This window comes from Triticum aestivum, chromosome 4D, assembly GCF_018294505.1.
Source record: "Triticum aestivum cultivar Chinese Spring chromosome 4D, IWGSC CS RefSeq v2.1, whole genome shotgun sequence".
In the NCBI taxonomy this organism is placed as follows: Eukaryota; Viridiplantae; Streptophyta; class Magnoliopsida; order Poales; family Poaceae; genus Triticum; species Triticum aestivum.
In genome coordinates, this window is record NC_057805.1 from 493,791,545 (window position 1) to 493,817,694 (window position 26,150).

Below are 26,150 nucleotides of genomic sequence, written 5' to 3' on the forward strand. Positions count from 1 at the left end.
GGCCAAGGAGACCTACAAGCCAGACGCCCCGCCCAGTGCGCGGCGGATGGGCGCCCTGATGGCAACAAAAGAGCCAAGACGGCAAGGGACGCTGCACCGCGGCCGAGCGGCTGCAATCATCGATCGAGCACTGCATCGCCAACGCCAAGAGCAACACCGCAAGGAGGGAGGAGAAATCCGACGCGCGGTGGTCGGCGTTGATGAACCAGCGCCGTCAAGCTGGACCTACTCCGGACCAACATCGCCGCGAAGAAGAGGAACACCGACCTAGTGTTCTTGATGGGGACGGACATGTCGACGATGGACGAGCAGGTCAAGGCGTGCTACCTGGCTGAGCGCGGCCTCATCTTGAACCAGATGCCTTCGACCACCGTGCCTACGCCCACGCTGACCCCAACGCCGATGCCCACGCCCACCCCTACGGCGACACCCAGCCCCGAGTGATGAAGCCACGCCGACGCCAAGCACAGAAGCCACGTCGACGCCGACCAGCCTGAGCAAAGAAGCCACGCCGACGCCGGCCAGGCCCACGCCGGAGGAGCCCGTCGTTTGATGCATTCCTTTGTCTACGCGTCCTTTTGAATGTCGAACTTTCGTGTATGTTTGATCGCCGAACTGTGGCATGGTGATCGCCGAACTTTGTGGCAGGCCATCTTTGATCGCCGAACTTATGGCATTTTTTTGGCAGCGGGAAAGACAAGTTTGAATGTATGTGTGTCTTGGGGCCGAAACCTGGGGGCCGCGACTGGGAACTAGATCGCCCCCAGGACGAAAAAACCGCCGGCGCATGGGCCAAAACGCAATCGCCGGGTGCGCTGGGGGCCGAACAAGTGGAGATGCTCTTAAGTATACTGCACAACAGCTGCATTTCTTTTTTTTTACTTTGTATATTAGTTTTCTCCATGTTTTTTGAAGTTTGACCAAGTTTATATTCCCCCTGTTTCAAAATATAATATGTATTAGGTTTTCGGAAATCAAACTTGTGCATGTTTACCCCATAGAAAAAATTGTGCATGCTTGACCAAGTTTTTAGAAGAAAAAAAATCTATATCATAGATTCATCATGCAAAATATTTCCATATTTTATTTACTCTGTAATTGTGATTTTGATATTTTATTCTAAAATCTCGGTAAAACATACATATGTTTGACTTTGACAGAAATCTATATACTGGAAGAGGAGAACTAGAAGAAAATGCTCAACCTTCACAATAGAAAATCAATATTAATAGATCCATCATGAGATGTATTGCATTTATTTTGTATTATAGATGTTGCTATTTATAAAAATAATATGATCAAACTTACAAAGTTTGATTCAAGACAAAACCAGTATGCAAAATAAAACAAACAAAGGTTGAAGGCAGCATATGAAGTTATTGGAGATCTAGACGAAAAATGCAAATGGTGCAAATTTTATAATAATATTTCATACTCGAACCGGAAAAGACAAATACGTTCACGGAAATAGGCCAGCTTCTTTTGTTCTTGGGTCAGCTTTTTTTTTGTGTAGCTTACAAATCGCGGTATTTTTTTGAACAAAATTTTACAGATCCGTAGCGAACATGTATACATTTTCGCAAAATTTGTTTTGATGTTTTCTGAAACTTGGAGATATCTTTTTCAAAAAAAAAATTTGAAATAACGGGCATTGGATCGTGCTTATAATTCTCTTTTTTTTTAGAATCGTGCTTAATTCTCTTAATAAATCTCCTCAGATCATATCTGTGTGAGTCATCTTTTAGACCGTTAGATAAAGATCCTGCCACCCAAACTGCATCTCATTGCCCTATACTCCTATACCAAGTACCAACCTCACACAAACTGCCGTCTCTCCCGGCGCCGCCGCCTCGACGGTGCCAGGGAACCCGGCGGCACCCCCTCCTTCCTCTTCTCGCCGAATCCGTTTTCTACTCCTCCACGGCCCCTTCTTCATCACCGGGACGTTGACACCCGGACCCAGCGCACCGCCGCTCCTCTGCCACCACGGCCAGGGTGCGTTGTTCCTCCAAGGCTTGTTGTTTGGTCCCCTTGCACCCGGTCGTTCAAAGCAAGGGTTGTTCGTTTTGATCTCTTAACTTACGAGGTACCTACTCATCTCCACTTATTTGAGTAGAAATTTTCGGGATCGACATATTGTACTTGAAGTGCTTGTTTTTTTATATTAAAACTTAATGTATACGTGAAGTGTATTGACTAGCTGCATTGAATTTTTCAGAAGTCATTGATTAAGATATGTGCAGTACTTCCAAGAGAAGAGGGGCTGGAAAAAACATCTCAGGCAACAACAGGTCAACAGTAAAATCAGTTTATTTAACAAATACGCCAATAAGTGATTTGGCTAGCTGCAGTGAATTTTAACAAACGTAGAAGATGAGATTATAAAAATGAGGAGGTTAAAACAGGACAGACAACGAGAGGTCAACAGCAAAATCACAGTCACTAGAGCTGATGTTTTATTGTATAAAAGGAGTATCAAAGTTGCTAGGGTCACTGCTGGCTTTTAACCCACCCCCTACACTCCTGCAGGCCTGCAGTGCGTGATCGCCTTGCCTCAGGCAGTTCGTTTGCTTTTGCCAGCAAGGCTAGTTGGGCAATTTTTTTGACGAAAAAGCAGCAGGTTGCTGATTTTCATTGATGTAGTGGGAGGGACAGTACAGTTACATGCTTCCGCTGTAACGGAGAGAAGGGTGAGGGAAAACTAACAAAGCAAAAAACGTACTAGCGAGGTGCCAGCAGCCTCGCGTAAATACACTGGCCTCTACCCGGAATCATGGTGGTTCGAAGAAGCTGGTCATTGGAGCTAAGCCCGCTTGCAGCCACGTTCTGGCCTCGTCTAAGATTCTGGAGTGAACTTGGGCCGTCGTGCTGGCCTTGGCGTTGAAGATCCGCTCGTTTCTCTCCTTCCAAATGCACCAGGATACAAGCAGGCAAGTGGCTCGCCATGTAGCCCGGCTTGCACGTGGTAGCGATCGTGTCTGATTCCGGAACCGCGGTCGGAGGCGGTTGCCGGTGGCCATCGGCATGTTGGAGAAGGGGCTTCCCAGTGATTGCGCCGTCTTGTGCCAGACCTGTGCAGAGAAAGGGCAGGTCGCGACGAGGTGGAAGGCAGTTTCCGGCGATCCTCGGCATAGCGCGCAAACCGGATCATGGGGTATTTGCCGGCGTTGAAGATTGTCCGCTGTGAGGCATTTGCCCCGCAGCAGGATCCATGCAAAGCATTTGGCTCGCGGCGCCGCCTTGGCCGACCAAATGATTTCCTTGTCATTGGTTGGGATGGCCCCTTGGAACATCATTCGGTATGCCGAGGCGGCGGAGTATTTTCCGTCCGCCGTCCACTTCCATCGCAAGGAATCTGTTATGCCCTCCTGTAATGTGATGCCCGCTGCCACTTCCGAGAGCTCGCATAGCTGGTGTAGCACCGCCGTGCTTGGATTTGGTTTGACATAGCCCAGCCATGCGTTGCCGACGAGCGCAGCCCTGAGTGTTAGTTTTCGTCCGTTGCAGTGCGCGAAGAGTTCAGGCCATCGATCTGCCGGCCTGCACCCCTGTGCCCAATGTGCACGCCAGAAGCTTGTTTTTCGCCCATCGCCAATGATGATCTCCGTGGAGGCTCTGAAGATGCAGTCGGCGGCCGGATCCAAGCAGCCCCTTATATATTTGCAATATCTAAATGACCTTACCTCTAGCAATTGTCTGTCATCTCAGCTAGTTTTGCATTTTCTGTTCAGGTTAGTTGAGGGGTTTGATGTCACTGGGTTTCTTTTTCTGTACACAGCTTTCATCATAGTATATCGATTCATCACATTTGGGCTTTTGATGTAAAATTACTTGTATTTTCAGATACCAGCTAGTGTCCAGTATAACAGTTTTTACAACCATATTCTGCTTGTTCAAAAGGGCATTTGGATTGTTTCATTGTCTCCAGGGTTGAGAAGATGCAGAAAACCAAGCGCAAGCGAAGAAGCAATGACATAGGATGCCTCAATGAAAATAAAAGTGCTAGCAAAACAATACTTACGCAACGTTAGTCACTGATTCTTCGTCCTTTTATTTCCCTGCAAGTATTTTTACACAGCAAAACTGTTGTAGCACTCACAATTGCTTACCAGTACCATGTTTCCTTAATTAACTAGGACCCATCCATCCAGATATTACTACCTTTGAAGATGGATTTGGTAACTTGCTTAAATCCTCGGAAAGTTCCTCGAGTGAACTCACCAAACAGATTGAGTCGGAACTGTCAGAGAGTGTTGTCTCCCTTGCTTCATTCGTTGGTAATTATATTGTTACATGCCCATTATTTTCCATATCTGTATTTCAGTAATCAATGTCGAAACTATTATAATCTGTAGGGAGTACAGTGCTATTTGAATGCACGGGAATATTTATTGAGAACTTATGTACTGATGCCACAAGTATCCTGACTTCAGCTAATATAGTTGGGTCTTCAGATTCTGAGATCACTGATAACTTGACGGTTGGTGCTGCCAACTTCTCTCTACTTTTCCTTGCCTATGAATATACTATCATCCTGTTCACCTATTCTTGGTTTATCGATGCAGATTAAAGTGCGTCTTCCCAGTAATCGAGTTGTCATTGGCTGGTTACACCATTGTGATTTCAAGTATAATCTTGCTGTTGTGAACATCAGGCGCGCACGTGGTTTTCAGGAAGCACATCTCAGTCGTAGCCATGGCATGCATTTTGAGCCCAATAGTAAGTTGGTAGCTGTGGGGTGTTGTTTCGACTCAGGCATGTTGAAGTCCACAAATGGGACAGTAATTGGCAGTGCAAGCGATGGAGTCTGTGAGCTTATGCTCTCCACATATGAAATGAACACGGTGAGGTGCTGTTTTTCTTAGTTCTCTGCATGCTGGAAATAATTAGATGTATATAGCTTAAATCTATCGATCCCATTTTTCCTGTGCAAATTTCTTTTTTGTCACCTTATTTTTTGTGCTAGGCTTGGATTGGGTGCCCCCTTATTGATTTTGATGGGAACTTTGTTGGAATGAACCTCCAAAGTGGCAAAAGGACTATGTTCACACCAGTGAACAAAATTCTTGAATGCCTGGGGTACCTTGCGACAGTTAGGTTGGTATTTCTAGACTTGCAGTATTTACAAGCTGTGGCTTCTCTGTTTGGCTTTACCATGCTAGCTTGTCCTCCCATTGTGCTACCCTACATTCCTATCTGACTAGATCGGGATCACGCCTTGGCGCGAGGGCGCCGGTCAAAACGTTTGAATGCACACAATAAGCCACTTAACAATATATGAACATAGAAAGCATATTGCACGATAGGTTTAGCACCAAATATGTTAGGCATAGAAGATACGACAACACATAATAACTTGCAGATGATCCGCAACTCAGAATAGATAACTAAAGTCTTAGGCGTAACTTAGTTTGTTGGAGCTACTTTTATGCATGCAAAATGTTGTTACTCCTAACAAATTTCAATAAATTTGAATTTAAACATTTAAAAAAATTAACTAAGAAGCGTATGATGGTGTTGATATAATAAAGGCAAATGCTAAACCTACAGGTAAATTACAAAAAGCCCACAGATCTTCTCCCACTACATCGTGATCACGCCTTGGCGCGACGGTGCCGGTCCCAACGACGTGGCCAAGCGGGTAAAGATCAGATGCTATGATGCGTTAGTAGAAAGGATAAAAGTGCACAACTCTTCCCACCTCCCTTGCTCTTCCATAATTTTAAATCGACCTCTTTTTTGTCCCTCCCAAGCCGCGGCACACACACAGATGCTCATCTGTATGTCGAGGTGCATAAAATGGATCAGAACACACACACACACGCACATAGAGAGAAACTGAAAATATAGAACATTCACTTAGTTATATGGATCGAAGGTTAGAACAATTTGAAAGCAGAAAATTATCTGAGTACTGCATTGAAAGGCAGGGAAACTGATACTTCAAATCGTTGACAGAGTTTTGTTAGTCATATTTTAAATAATGTCACATTAGTTCGGTTAAATACACCTCTGTTGTTACAGCTTTGTAAGTTTGGGCCTGAATACACCTCTGTTGACCATGATGTGAAACTTCAGTCACAAAATTAAATTTAAAATGTTCTAAAGTGAACAAAAAGAGAAATTGTTCCTTTTAGATCATGGGAAGAACATATCCTGGTTTACTGTTCAATAAATAATATAGACAGAAAATTTAGAACCAATTTCTGTATTCAAACTATGGATATCTTAAAAGCATCTTGGTGTGTGTGTATGTCACAAAATTTGAAGATGTTTCAAGGACAGGCAAATTTGACTATGTTCTGATAATCCAGATTCCAAAGTACCGTTCGTGCAGCCGTTTAGTGAAGATATACCTTGATCATTTGCCAGAAACCTCCGGACACAAGGAATACTTCAGTATTATTGGCTTTTCATGTCGTAATGAAATCAGCGTTGAGAAATCCTGCATATACAAACAGATAAATATGTCAATGAACCAGGAAAATGAACAATGCATATCCAACACAAAAAATACATCTATTGGAGTGCTGAATAAATGATTAACAAATACCACCTTGGAATTATTCTGTAGCCGCAGATTTTAGGAAATCTCTAATTAACACACGAGGCAAATAAGTGAAAAGGGTTATGTTGTGGTTGCAGGGCACGTAACGGCCTAAAGGTTAAGACTATAGTGGTATAGGCAGTTAGTATTTTAATGTCTCACTTAGTGTTATTAAAATGATCTTAGACTATGTGGTGGTACTATTCTGAAATCGTGTTTTTACTGTGGCACCAAACCAATTTTGCATATACTCAGCTACTATTTTTCGTATTAGCTTAAAAAGAGAAGCCGAGTAAAACCAGTCAAGCATTCCTAAGAGCATTATTCTATGTTCAGTAGCACATATCTAACCATTCCAATACAAGAACAACAGAGCTGGGGAATCTCAGAAGATTCAATATAGGAATGCAAAAGTGGCAGCTAAATAGTGATTAACTTATGAAATTAACTTGAGGCTGGGACTTGTAAAAGGTCACCTGGGTGGCCTCTTCTCCAAACGGTCCTCAACTTGGGACAGAGATGGCTTGCTTAAAGAGATCCAGGCAGCAAGAGCCTCTTCAAATGGAACGGTCCCTATCATCGCCCTGAGAATAATAAGGCCAAGATTAGTTTTTTGGAAGATATTATATGCTAAACAACTAACATACTCCAGAAACTGTGACAATTACTTTGTCGTCCACTCGACAACCGCCTGCCCAGCCCCACATAAATCAGCAAGCTCGTCACTACCCTCATACAAGCATACAATGCTATCCACATCGAAGCACACCGCATTGGCACTGTGCCATTTCTCAAGAATCTCTGGGCATAAGCAGGGAAACCATTGCATAACCTAACCTCTACGCTTCTTGGAGACGTGCACGGTTAACCAATAAAGGAATTCTCGGTGATTAGGAGTACTAACATTTGGAGGGCTGGCGGGTTGCCAAACCAGAAGAGGAAGGGGCCTTGGAGACCTCCATTGCTGCTGCCACGACAGATAAAGAGGTGGTGAGGAGTGGAGGCACCAGATCGAAACATGGAGGAAATGAAGTGTAAATGGCGGCCAGATGTTCTCCACAGCATGACACCTGGCATCAAAGAAATAATTTTAGAACCTTTAAAACCATATTTGGAACTAAGGATACCTAATACTCCCTCTGTAAAGAAATATAAGAGTGTTTAGATCACTAAAGTAGTGATCTAAACGCTCTTATATTTCTCTACGGAGGGAGTATTTTGTAAGATCAGACTCGTTGAGAGCAAGTTTACTATCGTATTGACTGAAACTATATGCTTGTCCATAAAGCTGATAACCAAATAATCCCATAATAGCCATATTTTGGTAAATAAACAAAATGCAACTCATCTAGATGCAACTTTAGACCAGTTGTCCTGGATACATATTCAGAAACATAACATAGAAAACAACGAGAACAGATAGGAACCATGGCGTATAGTTCAACAAATATGAATTGTACAAAGCAACTCACTGATATGAGAAGTGCTCCGTCCTTTGAAAACAAAACATTTGAAAGTTTTGGGCTATATTTTGCAGGACAAGAAAAAATAACTTTTTCATTATTATTGGAACAGGGCAGATACCCTGCTGCTCCAGTTTACTTAATTAATTAAAACTGAGCAATAGAAGGCGCTATCAGGCACTACATCTAGTGGTATTATATGGAGGGCAGACTGATCCAACAAATCAAAGGCCTTCCATGACTTGCCTATTTCCAAACCTAACTATTAGAAAATTAAGCTACTTGAATATGTAAAGAATCAATCATACAATTCAGAACATAACAGTACAAAGGTGCAAGGTAGACATTTGTAGCTACTACCATAACTCCAATTTAACTGAGCAAAAAACTTGGTATATGTATTAGTATCTAAAACAGAACGTAAAGTGCATATTAACAATTAGGAGATTTTGGAAACGGATGGAACGTACAGTGATCGCCACTGCGCAAGTTATGGCGATACAACTGATATGTAGAATTAGGCAATAATATTAGTAGTGAAATAAGAATATGGTTATATCTCACATGGGACATGCTACCTCAGTCACTTTTTATTACTTTTGTATTTCTCATGACAGAGAGCCTGCCATTCTCATGTTATTGAAATCAGTACAGGAACTGTAACCACATGCATATATTTGAGTATTGGAAAAATATACGAGCACATGCCTTTCTTCTCATACCAAGTGCATCTACATTAAAAATATGAATTACTAATGGACATAACGTTCGCAGTCCATCAGCTTGACCAAACACTAAAAAGGGGCGAGCATAAATACACCTCGCTAATCCCATGGAGTTTCACAAAAAATCAAGAAATGAAAATAGATAAAACAAATCTTGACAGCACCTCAAGATTATCTCGGGTACAATTAGAAAGTAGCGGAAATGAATTACTCAATCTGATATTTTCTCATACCAGGAAAATAGATGGTACTGACTGTTAGGAATAAACAACTTGTATTCCCATGATGCCATAGGCCGATATATATACATGTACAGGTGTGGAACATATGCAGGAAACCCCTTATACAACGGGATAAATACAAAAGGGGTACATGACCTATATTATAACTCTAACACCCCCCTCAAACTCATGGTGGAGGAATAACACTGAGTTTGGAGAGATAAAAGCCATGTTGTGCTCTAGTCTGGGCCTTTGTCAGGAAATCCACCAACTGTAACTCGGAAGGCACATACTGAAGAGCAATAACCTGATCCTGCACAGCAGCGCGCACATAGAAAGCATCAACACCAATATGCTTGGTGAGCTCATGCTTCACAGGATCGCGCGCAATGCTAATAGCACCTGTACTGTCAGATAAGAGCAGAGTCGGTGTAGTGACAGAAACACCAAAATCCTGAAGTAACCACCGTAACCAAGTCACCTCTGCCGTCAAAAGAGCCATGGCTCGCAACTCAGCCTCAGCACTCGAACGGGAAACTGCAATCTGTTTCTTCGTCTTCCAGGCAATGAGAGAACCGCCAAGAAAAACACAGTAAGCAGAAAGTGAACGGCGATCAGAAGGATCACTAGCCCACGTAGCATCCGCATAGGCCTGAAGCTGTAAAGAACTGGAGCTAGGAAAGAATAGACGATGAGAGATCGTGCCCCGGAGATATCGGAGAACACGAAGGAGATGACTATAGTGAACCGATGTGGGAGCAGAGACAAACTGACTCAGAATATGAACCGGATAAGAGATGTCCGGACGAGTGACAGCTAGATAGACAAGACTGCCAACAAGATGACGATAACGCGTCGGGTCAGGGAGAGGATCACCATCAGTAGCACGGAGGTGAACATTGAGCTCCATAGGAGTCTCAACAATGCGCTCGTCAGTAAGAGCAGCACGAGCAAGAAGATCCTGTATATACTTTTCCTGGGATATAAAAAAGCCATCAGAGGTAGAAGAGACTTCAATCCCAAGAAAGTAGCGAAGAGGTCCAAGATCAGACATAAGAAACTGCTCACTAAGACGGGCCTTTACAAAGGCAATATACTCAGGGTCATCCCCAGTGATGACCATATCATCAACATAGAGAAGAAGAAGAGTCCGGCCACGAGGAGAAAGATGAATAAACAATGCTGGATCATGAGCACTTGCTGAAAAACCAGCAGTAGTGACCACAGAGGCAAAACGCTCAAACCAAGCGCGAGGGGCTTGCTTAAGGCCATAGAGAGAGCGACGAAGACGACACACCATGCCAGCAGGAACAGAATACCCAGGTGGTGGCTGCATGTACACCTCCTCGCGCAGCTCACCATTAAGAAAGGCATTCTTAACATCAAGCTGAGATATAGACCAGTGGCGTGCAGAGGCAACGGCAAGAAGTGTACGAATAGTGGTCATATGGGCCACAGGAGCAAAAGTCTCGTCATAATCACGACCATGCTCCTGCTGAAAACCACGAGCCACTAGACGAGCTTTGTGACGCTCAAGAGAACCATCGGAGCGAGTCTTAACCTTGTAGACCCACTTACAAGTGATGGGACGGACTCCGGGAGGAAGAGAAACAAGATCCCAGGTACCAGTGCGTTCAAGAGCAGCAATCTCCTCTGCCATCGCAAACTGCCATTCAGGATGAACAATAGCCTGACGGTAAGAAGTCGGCTCAAGAACAGCAACACCAGCAGTGGGAAATCCAAAGCGATCAATAGGCGGACGAGGACGAGAACGCAAGCCATAAGTAGGCTGAGAGGAAGAGGACGACTCATCGAAGGAAGCATCCACATGTCGTGAACGACGAGTGTAATGCTGAGGCAAAGAGGGAACAAGAGAAGGAGGAATCGCCAAGGTAGAATCGGGGGGTGGCGAGGAAGAAGTCACCGGAGATGAAGGTGTAGAATCCAGTGAGATGCGAGGTGAGGAGACCGGGGAAGATGGTGGCGGCGAATCGACGAGGGGTGAAGAAGCAGAGGGAGTGGAACGAATAGGCACAGGCGCGACGGGGGTGATAGGTGAGTCAGGAAAAGTGAGGAAAGAGATATCCTCCACTGAAAACAACAAAGAAGATGGGCGTGGGTAGAAAGGACGAGACTCATCAAAAGTCACGTCTCGAGAGATACGCATCCGACGACCGATAGGATCCCAACAACGATAGCCCTTATGCTCATCACTGTAGCCTAAGAAGACACACTCAACAGACTGAGCGGTCAGTTTGGTGCGTTCGCGAGGGGCAAGAAGAACATAGCAAACACAACCAAACAAGCGAAGCATCGAATAATTGGGAGAACGATCAAAAAGACGCTCAAAAGGAACACCACCCTGCAAAGCAGCGGACGGCTGAAGGTTGATGAGATAGGCAGAAGTGGAGATAGCCTCGGCGATCATCATAGCACGAGCCGTCTCAAGAAGATGACGATGCTTACGCTCAGACACGCCATTCTGAGCATGAGCACCAGGACAAGAGAACTGGGCAAGAGTACCCTGCTCGGCAAGAACACCACGCAACATCTTAGAGATATACTCGCCAGCGGAGTCAGCACGAAAAACACGAATGGGTGAAGAGAACTGAGTATGAACCATGGCAGCAAAACGCTTATAAATAGACAACACCTCACTACGTGAAGTCATGAAATAAAGCCATGTGTAACGAGAAAAATCATCGATGAAAATAATATAGTATTTATGACCACCTTTCGAAGCGAAAGGAACCGGACCCCATACATCAGAATGGACTAAATCGAAAGGACGCTTAGACACTGACTCACTATGTGAATATGGTAACTGAATCTGCTTGCCAAGACGACAACCCTGACACTCTAAAGAGACATCTCCTGAGACAGACCCCAGAAGACCTCGACGAACTAAAGACGATAACCGAGAACCACACAGATGACCAAGTCGATGATGCCACTGCTTGAAGGAACCAGTAACAGAGGCGACAGCAGCGGAGGGACTGGCGATGGTGGTGGCAGCAGAAGGAACATGAAGCCAGTCCAACTCCCAAAGACCCTGAGAATCACGGCGGCGAGGGCCAGCCCCAACCAGAGTGTGCGTGCGACGATCCTGGACAGAACAAGAGTCAACATCAAGGATGACACGACAACCAGAATCAGTAAGTTGACCAGCAGAAAACAGATTCATGGTAAGTCGAGGAACATGAGCAACATCAGGAACAGAATAAGGAGTGGAAAGATGGCCTCTACTAGCAACAGAAAGTGGAGTACCATCAGCAGTGAAGACATGAACAGGAGAATCCAGCGATCGAAGAGAGGACAAAGCGGAAGAATGAGAAGACATATGAAAAGAAGCTCCAGAGTCCAGAACCCATGGGGATGTACCTGACTGTGTAGAGGGCGGGTGCTCAGTGCGGGAAGCATCAGTCACAGAACCAACAGTACCCGTCGAGGAAGAACCTGAAGCCGCGAGCAGACGCTTAAGTCTCAGAATATCCTGCTCAGTCAAAGCAATGGCTGAAGCTGGCGAGGGAGATGACGAAGTCCCTGAGGAGGATGATCGCGCCTTGCGCAGGTGTTTCCGCTTTGTGTAGCACTGGGACTCAATATGACCATCATTGTTGCAGTAGTCACAGTGTGGACGGGGGCGACCTGAGCCTCCAGAAGGAGTGGGCAAGAGCGGCGGAGCACTCGAGCGAGAATGGGGCGGTGCAGCAGGTGGAGTGGAAGAAGCCCGAGTAGCGAGCACAGAGGGAACCTCCAGCAAACCAGCACCACGTAGGCGAGTCTCCTCAGCACGAATCTCTGAAAGCGCCTCCATGAGAGAAATACGGCCACGAGCAAACAACTGAGCACGCCGGGGCTCAAACTCCTTACGGAGCCGAGACAGGAACTCGTAGACGCGATGAAACTCCAAATCGGCCTGGATAGCCTGGCAGCAGGGGCAAGTACGACAACCAGCACTGCGGAGAGAATCAAGCTGGCGCCAGATAGCAGAACTCTGTGCATAAAAGTCATCAACAGTAGAGTCACCCTGCTGAAGAGCATGCTCCTGACGAACCACAGAAAGGTATAAGGCATCACCAGAGGGCTCATAGCGCTGACGAAGACAGGTCCACATCTGGAAGACAGTAGGAAGACCCAGAAACTCAGAAGCAAACTGAGGCAGAACACTAGCAGTGAGAACAGCTGCAGCACGAGCATCATCATCAAGCCACTGGGTGTAAACAGACAAAGCACCATGGTACGTCTGAAGAGCCTCCTCATAAGCCAAAACCCTCTCATCATAGGCACGATCAGCAGCCTCATCAGCAATCTTAGCCGCATCCTTGGCGGCCTGATTAGCATCCGTAGGAAGAACCAGTGGAGTCGGCGGAGTAGGGGCCATCGGAGGAACCGGACGTGGCGGACAGCAGACCTCGCCAGAAAGAACACCCCAGAGACGGATGCCGCGCATGTGAATGCGCATGAAGCCAGCGAACTCGGTGTAGTTAGTACCATCGAAGATCACCGGACAGCGAGGGACAGCAACATAGCCCGATGCAGCAGACATTTTTTTTTTAGGAGAGACCCGAAATCAGCAAAATCCGAGACCCGAAATCAGCAGAGCACCGGACTGGCGAGATCGAGCAGGCGGGAAACCACGAGCAGGCGGGAGACCGGGGCTGGCGGCTGTGACGTGCGGAGGGAGCAGCGCCCGGCGACCTGTGCGGGGCTGGCGGAAGCAGAAGAGCGCCCGGCGCGTGATGAGGAGGCCTTCGGGCGGGGACGCTTCGGCCGGGGACCACGAGCAGGCGGGAGACCGGGGCTGGCGGCTGTGACGTGCGGAGGGAGCAGCGCAGCACCCGGCGACCTGTGCGGGGCTGGCGGAAGCGGAAGAGCGCCCGGCGCGTGATGAGGAGGCCTTCGGGCGGGGACGCTTCGGCCGGGGCAGCGGATCGGAGCAGCGGCGGCCGTCACGACGGGATCGAGCACGAGTTGCGGCGTGCGAAAAAGAAACCCTAGAGCTCTAATACCATGTTAGGAATAAGCAACTTGTATTCTCATGATGCCATAGGCCGATATATATACATGTACAGGTGTGGAACATATGCAGGAAACCCCTTATACAACGGGATAAATACAAAGGGGTACATGACCTATATTATAACTCTAACACTGACAATATGCATAACTCTTTTTTTGAAACAAATCCAGTAAGAAATCCATCGTGAACCTGCCAGTGTTTCAAATGGATTTACCAGAGCAGAAATGTCAGTCCTCACTTGCATTCTTGGGGATCCATGCCCTCATGCTTCTGTTCCCCGTGAGCATAGTAATAGTAGGGGCAAACCTGCAGAAAACAAAAATTGGTCAAGAAAAGCCATACAATTCAGAACATGTAGGAGGGAATAGTTTTGACGGTTTTCTTTCTAATATCAACAGAAATTAATGTATAGTAATATAGCAACAAAAACACCAACACTCCACCAACAGAGGAGCAGCAATCACACGCCCTATGAGGATCCAGTCAAATCATAAAAGCCATAAATTTACGCTCCACCAATAACAAGCCGTAACACTTTTGGCTTTTACCAAAGATAAGAAAAAACAACAGAAGGCCATCACTTCCCATCCTGCACACCAGCACATGGCCATACCGGCATACACCTAGCCCTAAAAGAAGATTGAAAAGTATGTGGAGAAGAGGGGTCGACATGCAGATGACCCAAAGATCTATGAAAGAAGATGCAACCGGCTCGGATCGAGAGAGGCATCGACAGGAGCGGACGAAGCTGCAGGGCAAACAACAGAAAATCAGACACGAGCGGCAACCAGTGGCAAGAACAGGGCATGCACAAACACATACATGCAAGAACAGTGCAGATCATCTTCCCCTCGGCCCATTCATGATGAGCTGCAGCAAGTTCTCATGAACTGTAGAGATTCACAAGCAGTAACACATGTACATGCGAAGCAAACTTAAAGAAGAAATTTTGCTTTAGCCATGAGCCCATGATTATCAATAGTAGCTGAGATATATATTTAATTCACCAAGTTTTCAACTAACATGTGAACACATCATGTGTATGTGTGACCCTTCAAAAAACTGCAGTTTCAAATAGCAAAAGAGATTCGAAGTTATCATTGTGGAAATGTACAAACCAAAGAGGCGCTAAATACAAATACAGAACGACAACATAGCACACTGCCCTGGTTATCAGTCATCAGAAATGACATCCAAGGACAGAGCCACTAAAATAAGCACATGATCAAAACAGCTCAAAGAAACAGGGGGGGGGGGTTCCAACTTAATACCCACAAGTGCCTCAATTGCTCGAGAGCATGCTTATATCAGCCATAATCGATCATCATAGCCCTGCACAAGCTAAGAGCAACTCTAGCGGACTCGCCAAAATGGAAAGTCCATCCAGCACAGAACAGTTCAACAACCACAAACTGGTTAATCACAAAGCCATGCATCATCAGGAAAAAGATCTGAGAGTGCCTGAGCTCTGGGAGAGCTCAAGCATGGATCCACAACTACAGAGCATCAACCAGACAAGCACTACATCAACATAGCCACGGCCATGTTCCATATAGTAACCAAAGCAGAGGAACAGGAGGATGATGGAGCTCACCAAGGGAGGTTGTAGCCGAGGCAGTACTCAGTGGGCGCCGGGGTTAAAGAGATAAAAGTCGCAAAGAAGTGAATATATCTTTTGGAACTAACACTACAAACACAACCAGGATACAAAGTTACAGACATGTGAATGCATATTTCTGCACGACAGAGGCCACTTTCTAGGTTTCACCGGGTATTCACCCAAAGCACACATGGACACACACTACATCCAACTTGTCTATTTATTAAGAAAGAAAGCACACAAGGGACATCCGTAAAGAGAGAACACCGTATCGCCAAAAATCAAATGCTTAAACTTGAAAGGGCATGCTTCCGTCCACTGCTTACAATTGATCCTACCAAGAAGAAACATTTAAACAAAGTACAACAAGCACTGAAAAAAAATTAGGAGCAGCTATTCCAAAAAAATCTGAATGCTAACTAAGCTCTATTGAAGGAGTGAAAGTCTAATTTGATACATTATATCTTAGTACAAGTGTAGATCATTTGATCTGATATAAAAGAAGCTTTAGTTAACTAAGATCGAAGGACGAGGACTCTAGCCAGATGATTCTAAAATAATATCAAAATGCGTTAGAAATAACTCGCATAACATATACCATACAGAAAAATATACTACAATAAAACCTTTTTAATTGGCTAACAATACAATAAAACAAAGAGGAGTAATCATTATGGGTCAGAAATATTAATGAACAAAAAGTGCGACCGTAGATTTTGAATCGTGAGATAAAGCACAATAGCATGATCTTTCTCCCTACTATTACACTTAATTAGACTGTGAGACTGCAACATAGGCATCTACATACAACAAACTGGAACGATGCAATATAATTACATAGAAACAGAACCATGGTGCATGAAGATAGCGAAATGAAACTATTTACCTTCCCTAATCTCTAATCAACATACAACAAATTTGAATTTTTTTTATTTTCAAATTTCTGAATTATTTTAACATCTAATCTCTAATCACCCCTCATCACTGCTCAATTTAATCTCTAATCTCTAATCACCCCTCATCATTCCAAATCATCTGAGCACGCTTAACTTCCGGTTTATTCTCCCTCGTTTCCAAGTCTGCACTTGTTGTTTTCCTGACAATAATAAGATGTCAATCCTATTAACCCTCTGTAATTTAGCTTGAGCATGAAGTCACACATTTCACTGTTTGAGTTTGAAACTATTGTTCTAAAAAACAATAATTATTTAGTAACACTAATATTCTTGAATAAGTAGTTTGACCACAGTTTGACCGCAATTTGACCACAGTTTGACCAGATTTGACCAAAATTCAAAAAAACTGAAATAATTATTTAGTAACACTAATATTTCTTGAATAATTAGTTTGACCATAGTTTGACCACAATTTGACCAGATTTGACCAAAATTCAAAAAAACTAAAATAACTATTTAGTAACACTAATATTCTTGAATAATTATTTATTACACTAATACTTCTTGAATAAGTAGTTTGACCATAGTTTGACCAGATTTAACAAAAATTCAAAAAAAACTGAAATTTGAGCATAACTTTTTTTCCTTTTAGAATTTGAGGATTCTAAAAATTTACAAACAGGCCGTAGGCGGTCAAAATCGGATGCGGATTTTCGTGCTGAACATTTTGATATATTATACGTTTTTTTCTGACATCGTATGCAAAAGTTATAGCCGTTTTACATTTTCTCTACACTTTTTGCAAAACATGTCCAAATTTAAGTTTTTAAATTTTCCTAACTAGTACATGTAGTAACATAACTACATCTGGAAGGATTTTAATTTTTGAAGTTTTTATCATTTTCTTTTGCTTTTTACAAAACTGAAAAGGCGATCCACCGGGGGGGTAGAGATTGAAAATGGGACCTTTAGTACCGGTTCGTGCCACGAACTGGTACTAATGCCTCAAACCCCATTAGTACCGGTTGGTGGCTCGAACCGGGACTAAAGGTCTAACCTTTAGTACCGGTTGGTGCCACGAACCGGTACTAATGGGCATCGCACCCTTTAGTCCCGGTTCGTGGCACCAACCGGGACTGAAGGTCCCATTTGAACTGGGATTAATGCCTGTACGGTGCCCTAGCCGCTCGAACCGGGACTAATGCTCACATTAGTCCCGGTTCGTAATGCAACTGGGATTAATGCTTTTTTCTGGCCAAACCAAAGGCCTGTTTTCTACTAGTGTGTAGATAAACATCAGCTTTCCTACTAAATCAACAACGATACTGCAGTAAGTAGCACAACAGAAGAACCAATGCCAGCAACCAGGCCAAGAGCTCAATGGGAAGTGCAAACCTAAAGTATCATCCGACAATGGCGACTAATCGAGCACCAAAATAATTAATTAACCTGCACATAAGAGGCAGCCATGAGATAAGAGAAAGCAACACGAAGCCCACCTTACTCATTCCGATTGTACGTGTACCCATGCCAAATTAATCACATCTGAAGGAGAGGGGGGAATAACTGGAGAACATTTGAGAAAGTTAGGAGCCTCAGGTTTAGACGCCAATGAGGATGAACCGAGCATGTCAACCACTATATTCACATAATCAGATGAAGTGGACGTGCGTCAACAACATGATTTACTAATACACGAGCAGATGCACGTACCACCAAGCAAAATAACCGAGGAGGGTGGCACTGGATCGATCTACATCGACAACCCGAGTCTGAACCACCAGCGATGAGCGGAGGGGAGGTTTGCTTCTGCTGCTTGTACATCTAATGAATATATAAACAAAATGTTATCAGATCCCACATAAAGCAAGGAACAAAATAATCAAAATCATATGCAGCTGAGGAGGAAGATGTACCTAGCAGTGGTGAAGCAAGGAGACTCTCACCAATTCTGCGGCTTCTTTCCCGCCGCCGCCTTGGGCGCCGACTTCTTCTTCCCGGACGCGGTGCTCTTGCGGAAGCACTTGGAGACCGTGGCCTCCTGGTCGGCCTTCGATGCGGCCTTGGCGGAAGCCGTGCGCTTGCGCGACGAGCCCCGCGACGACGCGATGGCCGAGGGCGGCGAGCTGGGCGACGCCATGGGTTGCGTGTGGCTGGCTAGGGTTCCGGGAGAGGAGGCGGTCGCGGTGGATGGGTGAGGAGCGGCGACGCGGAGCAGCAGTGGTCGCGGTGCTTCTCCGACGGCGGCGGCGCGAGGGGAAGGGGAGGGGGCGGCGGCGCGAGGGGAAGGGGAGGGGGCGGCGGCACGAGGGGAAGGGAAGGGGCGGCGGCTTCAACACGAGAGAGATGCGAGGGAGAGACCTGGCCCTAGCTGTCTCGCTGATTGGGGAGGGAGCAACCAATGATGAGAAGCCACTTGGCATTGGATTAGGTGAAATGTCACAAATGCCCTCGGCGGGGCACGGGAATTTCTGCGGTGGCATGAGATCTTTTACCGGTGGAGCACGCCGGCGGGCCGCACGGGACGCGCCTCAGCCACAACAAATGACATGCGGGGCCCACCAGCGGGTTACCCCACACGTCAGCGAGATCAAGCCGAATCCGCGGAGTGAGAGAGACCGGGAGGGGCGGTAACTATTCATTGAAACAGTTCCGGGATTTGATCCGGCGGCCCAGATCGTCCAGAGGCTTGATCCGACGGCTAGAATCGCATCAGGAAAACGGATCGGACGGCCAAAATCGACTAAACTCTCAGGCGCCCGGGAGTGCCTCGATCTCTTATTTCTCGATTTGAATCTTCTGTTTTGGGTGCCAAACTGTATTTGAGGTTTACCCAGTAGGGTTTTCTTTGGTACATTTCCATCTTTTTCGTGCTATTCTCATAGTTGCTTTGCATTTTGTGAACCTGGACGTTTGTGCCATTAGCACCTGGCATGCCGCCCTGCTTTAGAGACTAAACTGAGCTAATAAATTTTGCTAATTAAAAGTGTAATCAAACTTTGGTTTAAACTTTAAAAATATAGTATCGATACTAGAACTTACATTCATGACATCCCTGGAGATTGCTGTGTTGTTTGCTCAATTCTATTTTGTTGTGAATTATATACAAGACTGTAACCTACTTCCTCCTTTCTGGCCCCTGTTTGATAAATCAATTTGTTAATAATCTTTTGACCTCTCGTCTTTCAGTGGATTAGTCATGATGTGTTTTTGAACAACGTGTAGGGTTGAAAGTAATCAAGTGGTTGCTGGTATAAAAGAGGCAATCACAACCAAGGCACAAAATGCTGGCAAGCTGAAAGGTCAGTTCTTTCTTTTTGTGATATACTTCAACATCTTAGCGATAAAAAAGGCGTATCAAGTGCTGAAAGCTCCCACAGAAAGTAGGATTGGGGAGGCTGGTTCTTACCCTCCAGGCCACAAGTGGGAAGACTCAACCATTGCGCTAGGCGCGCCCTGCATCTTAGTGATAAGATACATTTGCTAATTGACTCACCTTGTTGTACATATTTCATGCAACGATTATAGTGAACCTTTAGAGCAACTCCAACGGGGCGACCCATTTCGTCCGCTGGCGTCCGTTTGGGTCGGCGCGGACATAAAAGATGGCCCAAGGCGCCGACCCAAACGAACGCACGTCCGCTTTTCGTCCGCGGGCGACCCATTCCCGGCCATTTTTGAGCCGGATTTGCGTCGGCGGGACACGAGACGGACGCGCGCGCGCTCGCCTTCTCCTCCCCGGGCCCGCTGGTCAGTGGCACATTGGCCTCCCCTCATCCAACAGTAACCCTCGTCCACCTCCTTCGTCGCCGACGCCGCTGCCCATTTTTGCCGGCGACTCTGCCAGCTGCTGGCGCCTCCACATCCGCCCAGCAACGCCGCCCCACTCCCACGTCGCCCGCCACCGCCGCCTTGCCGCCGGGGAGCCGACTGCTTCCCACCCCCGCTCCCCCCCCCCACCACACAGCCGCCCGCGACCAAGAAGCCGCCTCGCCACCCTGGCCAGATCCTCACGGGCACGCTCGTCGGACACCGGCCCACTCGTCGGACACCGACAGGGCAGCTAGCTGGTCCGTGCGCGCGGCGACTCCCTTCGCCGGCCGTCTTCTTCATCGACGCCCGCAAGCTGTTCGACAGTTTGCCAAGGTACAAAATGGACTCCGCTGACGAGTTCTTTTTTTACAATTTCCTTTGCGACTCCGACGATTTGTCGTCCGATGACGAGGAGGAGATATTGGCTGCCGTGTTGGTCCATCACCACCTCAACAGCCAGCCGCCGTTATTCCGTGGCTCCATTCCGGGCCACCTTCCGGCGTTGAATCGCATCCGAGAGAGCGGGCATTTCCTTCTTTGGAAGGACTACTTTGATACAACAAACCCGTTGTTCAAACATCACAAATTTCACTGTTGTTTCCGTATGAGTAGGCATCTTTTCAGCCGTATTAGAGATTGGGTGGTCGGCTATGATGACTATTTCGAGTGCAAAGAGGATGCCGTCGGCAAGATTGGTTTCTCCTCTTATCAGAAATGCACTGCTGCCATCTGAATGCTAGCATACGGAGTGCCCGGTGATCTCATTGACGAGTACGTCCGTATGAGCGAGTTTACATGCCTAGAGTCCCTGTATAAGTTCTGCAAGGCTGTTATTGCTGTGTTTGGCCCTGAGTACTTGAGAGAGCCGACTCATGAAGATACAGCCCGTTTGTTGGCGATGAATGCCAGCAAGGACTTCCCAGGGATGCTTGGCAGCATAGACTGAATGCACTGGGAGTAGAAGAACTGCCCTTCTGCTTGGCAAGGGCAGTATAAGGGCCATGTCAGGGCTTGCACTGTCATACTAGAGGCCGTGGGGTCTCAAGATCTCTGGATCTGGCACTCTTTCTTTGGCATGGTTGTATCACACAATGATATCAACGTGCTTCAGCGTTCGCCGGTGTTTGCTAGGCTTGCCGAAGGCAACAACCCACCGGTGAACTTTACTATCAACGGCCACAACTATGACAAAGGATACTACCTGGGTGATGGTATCTATCCTTAGTGGACCACTATTGTCAAGACAATCCCCAACCCTATCGGAGAGAAGAGGAAAAGATTTGCTCAAGAGCAAGAGAGTGCTAGGAAGGATGTTGAGCGTGCCTTTGGTGTTTTACAATCTGGATGGGGCATCGTTTGGTATCCTACTAATACCTGGAGCATGCAAAAACTGTGGGAGGTGATGACTGCTTGTGTGATCATGCACAATATGATCATAGAAGACGAGCGCCCGGAACGTTTGTACGATCAAGGGTTTCAATTTCAGGGTGAGAATGTTGTGCCTGAGCATGGAGGAGCGGCAACGTTTGAACAGTTCACCCAATTACATCATGACATGCGTGATTGGGAAACTCACGTGCAACTGTAAAATGATTTGGTTGAGCATATGTGGGCTCATGTTGGCAACCAATAGATGTATCTTCTTTTATGCGTTTGCAAAACTATGTGAGACATTTTTATTTTTATTCGGCTAGTAAAACTATGCTATTTTATTCGGTTCAAACTATGTTATTTGATTATATGTTTAAATGCAAATTCATCAATGCAAAATTGAGTTTGTTGAAATTGGGCGGTCAACCGGCCGGCCGCCGGCACATATGGGTCGGCGCGTTGGGCGCACTGCTGACCCATATCTAAAACAGGGCGGACGCCGGACGGGAGGCCGACCCAAACAGACAAAAAGCGGACGAAATCGCCGTCCCGTTTGGGTCGTCCCATTGTAGTTGCTCTTAATACGTGATGGTTGTCCCCCACCTGCTATGTTATGTGGTGGCAAGCTGCTGCTGTTATTTTTTCTGGGTATGCCTTTAATGCTGCAACCGCTTTATTTGAGGAGTGCCAACTGACATGTCATGTTTCTTTAAACAGATGGTATGCATGAGATTAACTCTTTTGAAGAGGAATTCGTGGACAATATCTGGAGCACACTCAGTGAAGATGTTGCAAATACTATGGCTGGATGTGTTGTCTCACTTGCTTCATTCAATGGTGATTGTGTTGCGATATTCTCACTTCTATTTCTCTTATTTCAACGATTATTAAAGACCAAATTACGATGTGTGCAGGAAAGGCAAAGTGTTTTGCTTGCACAGGCCTAATTATAGACTGTAATCCCGTGAGAATTCTTACTTCGGCAAGTTTGGTTAAAATTTCTGGCGATGAAAACAAGATTGATGATAACTTGCAGGTTGGCACTGGTAGTGCATATCATTGTTTGTGCCTTTTGTTTGTCTGTTTATGAACCAGTTTATAACCTTATCATTGCAGATTGAAGTGTACCTTAATAATACAGAACAAGTCACGGGGACATTGAGACATTATGATCTATGCTACAATGTTGCGGTTGTAGAGATCATAGGTTCCTGCGGTTCTACCGCAGTGGGATTGAGGAGGCATATTTCTTTCACCCCTAATATGGAGGTTTTAGCTGTAGGGCGTCTCATTGAACATCGGAAACTAATGGCCTCAAGAGGGGTGTTAATTGACAGAAAAGGCAAACTTGCTTGTGAAGAGCTTAGGATTTCCACTTGTAAAATCACCAAGGTATATGTATATTTTGCCAACACATGTTTCACATGAGGAAAAATAATTATTGGTGTTAGAAATATGATCAACTCATCATTGAATATATTGAACTTAATCTGTAATTAATTACACATATCATTTTTTTTGCACCCCCTTTTCCTGGTCACTCATGTTTTTCTTTGTCCAGGCCGGAATTGGAGGGCCTCTTATTGATGCTCGAGGGAATTTTGTTGGTATGAATTTCTTCCATGATGAAGAAACCCCATACCTACCAAGGGAAAAAATTCAGTAAGTCGTGAGACGTTTCGATGAAGAACGGTATGCCCAATATTTTTTTGTCATGGTGTAATGTTCAAGTTTGCGTAAGCTCTTTTTGATGCCTGATTTACATGTAGTTGTACATGGTTTTTTTGTTCCAACAATGTCGACAGTGTTTACAAATTTTCACCTCCTTACCATCCCAACATTAGTTTTTTTTAGAACATCCCAACATTACTTAGGGATATCTTGTTTGGACATGAAAAAGGGCCCACACAGTTGACATGATGCTGATCACTTTTCCTCATTTGGGCTCCAATCTATGGATTCTTAGCTACTCCCTCAGTATAGATGTATAAGAGCATTTAGATCACAAAAGTAGTGATCTAAGCGCTCTTATATTTCTTCACGGAGGGAGTAGAGGCTAACAGTAGAGACTATATAGTAGCCCGAAGGCCTTACTGATGCACCTTAAAGTAGAGTAGGGACCAATGGAGAGTAATGTTGCTTTGAATGCTCCAAGGAAATGAAGGAACAATATCTGAAATTTGAGAGCTAATTCAACAATTTGAAAATTTCCTCTGATATCTATCTAGTTACTAAGCTCCCGTGATTTCCTAGCCTATGGTGGCTTGGGGGTTGTGTAGGGCATTTTTAGGCCGGTTTGTCAATGTGTATTTCCTTTTTGTCTGCTTGACACTAACGGCACGACGTGTAGCCTTGCAATGCCCCTTGCCACTATACCATATGCTGCATAGTCAATAATTAACAACTCAATTTACTGCAAGCAACGCTTAATGCTGCAATTAATACTTAATTAAATAAAAAAACATATTATCTCATGCTTATGAGCCAATTTATAAATCGGCCAGGGGGATGCCTCACCAGACCAAAACGTTCTGCATGCGTACTATGTAGAAAAGAACTAACTTTTGCATCTTCGAGGTTCAAAAAGCCACCACCAACAGATGATGTAGATATAAAAAGTTTAGGTCACCTGGTCCAACTGATGTAAAATTTGCATCTCCATGCCGGCCTCTGTTCATTTTTTTCCCACCGTACGTCTTCTTTCTCTTGCCACCCGCCGCAATGCCGCCGCCGCCCACCCAGCCACCGCACCACGCCGCCGTCGTTCTGCGCTAGATCCGGCCGCCAACCATCCCCGTCGCCGGTTCTGCGACTCCACCGCCGCCGCCCGCCTAGCCACCGCACCACGCCGCCATCGCCCTACGCTAGATCCGGTCGCCAACCACCCCCGCCGCCGGTTCCGTGACTCCACCGCCGCCGCCCGCCTCGAATCGGGCCTGATTCGCCATCGCCATCGTCGCCCGATTCTCCACCACCGTTGCCCGATTCGCCCCTGCCAAGCCCCCACCCCGAGCCCCCAATCCACCGTCGCCCGCCTCCAAGCCCCCGCCCCGAGCCCTACCCCCCTCTGCTGCCCGATTCGCCAACGCCGCCGCCGCTCGATTCTCCACCACCACCGCCTGATTCGCCACTGCGAAGCCCATGCCCCGAGCCCCAATCTGCCGCCGCCTACCACCTAGCCTCCGGCCCAAGCCCCCACCCCACGACGCCCGCGACCAAGCCCCCACCCCGAGCCCCCACTCCACCGCAGCTGCCCAAATTCGACCACCGCGCCGCCCGCCGTCGACGCCCCGTCGTCGACATGCCGCCGCCGAAGATCCCAAAGAGAAAAACGAGGTTCTTCCGCGTGCGGGTGAAGCCGTCCAACAACTTCGGCATGGAGTTCTATGACGAGGAACGCTGCTTCTGGCTCAGCACGTACTACACCCCTGACAAGGCCGCGCGTGCTTACATTGGAAGCAAGGAGCCAATGGGAAATATGCAGAAAGTTAGCAATTTACCCTCTTGCATCCAACCAGAGTGTAATTATGATTATAGATTTACCATTCTGTTCTTCCAGTTTTGTAATATTCCATGTAATAACCATTGAGCAAGAAATTAAGCTTGGGCGTAGAACGAAGCTCACACAAAAATTGTTCATTAATTTCGCTAGAAAGATACTTTTATAAAAATGTTTAAACATGATTGCCACTGCTATATAGCACAATTAAATGACTTACACACGGCGAGCCAACCAAATAAAATAGACCGCGTATAAAATAAACATAAGAGAGTTAACCCACGACCGAAGAATAGGCACGGCAAAGCGCGCGTCGTGCTCTAGTTTTTATCAACACTAAAAGTTGGTCCCAAACAAACTAACTTTTCTTCCTTTTTATTTTGTAGCGCGAATGACGGTTGGCCTGAACCAAGACATCGTTATTTTATACCAACTTGGTACCCTGTACCTTTTGGTTTGTTCCCAGATGACGGCGTGTACGTTGATAGTTTAGACGATTTATATTCAAAGTATGCTTGGCATATGTAGTGAGACTATTTGTTGGTTGTGTGTAGCTGCACTCTATCAAGTATGGAACTGCATGTTACTAATGTATCCTTGTGAATCCGAGACTACTAATGAGCGAAATCTTTGTTCAGTTATGTGTTTATTTCTACCAACCCCCTTGTATTTCAGATATACATGGTTGTCCAATAAACTTTACTTGGATTCTTGAGTTATTTGTTTGGCAATTACAACCGCTAATTGACTGTTTTATTTTAGTTCTATGTCTAACACTCGTAGAATGTCGCTTCTTGTGTAATCCATCATTTTGAGGACTCTCTTGTACGTATGTTCATCATTCATTTTGAGAAAGTCTCTCATTCATCACGCGAAACTCCTTCAAGAACCCTGCTGGTGATGAGACGTGCGTCAATCGATTGATGTCCTGACAGCTCGCACATGCATCAGGTTAAAAGTATACATACGTAGGGCAGATGAGAATATGATAC

At 45.9% G+C, this 26,150-nt stretch overlaps 1 protein-coding gene across 3 annotated transcripts; it reads left to right on the plus strand.

Annotated features, from left to right (window-relative positions):
* The first annotated feature begins 1,800 nt into the window (after positions 1-1,800).
* LOC123100548 (uncharacterized) lies at positions 1,801-25,808 on the plus strand. Of its 3 annotated transcripts, XM_044522458.1 has the most exons (13): positions 1,801-2,086; positions 2,219-2,291; positions 3,929-4,026; positions 4,137-4,277; positions 4,356-4,480; positions 4,566-4,844; positions 4,967-5,097; positions 19,701-19,777; positions 22,377-22,496; positions 22,574-22,695; positions 22,776-23,051; positions 23,221-23,351; positions 25,545-25,808. In XM_044522458.1, the coding sequence occupies exons 2-12, from the start codon at positions 2,236-2,238 to the stop codon at positions 23,323-23,325; spliced, it is 1,530 nt and encodes a 509-aa protein (XP_044378393.1). In that variant the 5' UTR covers positions 1,801-2,086; positions 2,219-2,235; the 3' UTR covers positions 23,326-23,351; positions 25,545-25,808. The 3 variants fall into 3 exon arrangements, 2 of the variants coding, with proteins under 2 accessions (XP_044378393.1, XP_044378394.1); XR_006448429.1 differs by lacking the exon at positions 25,545-25,808 and having other exon boundaries at positions 22,936-23,051; positions 23,221-23,243; XM_044522459.1 differs by lacking the exon at positions 2,219-2,291.
* The last annotated feature ends 342 nt before the right edge of the window (positions 25,809-26,150 follow it).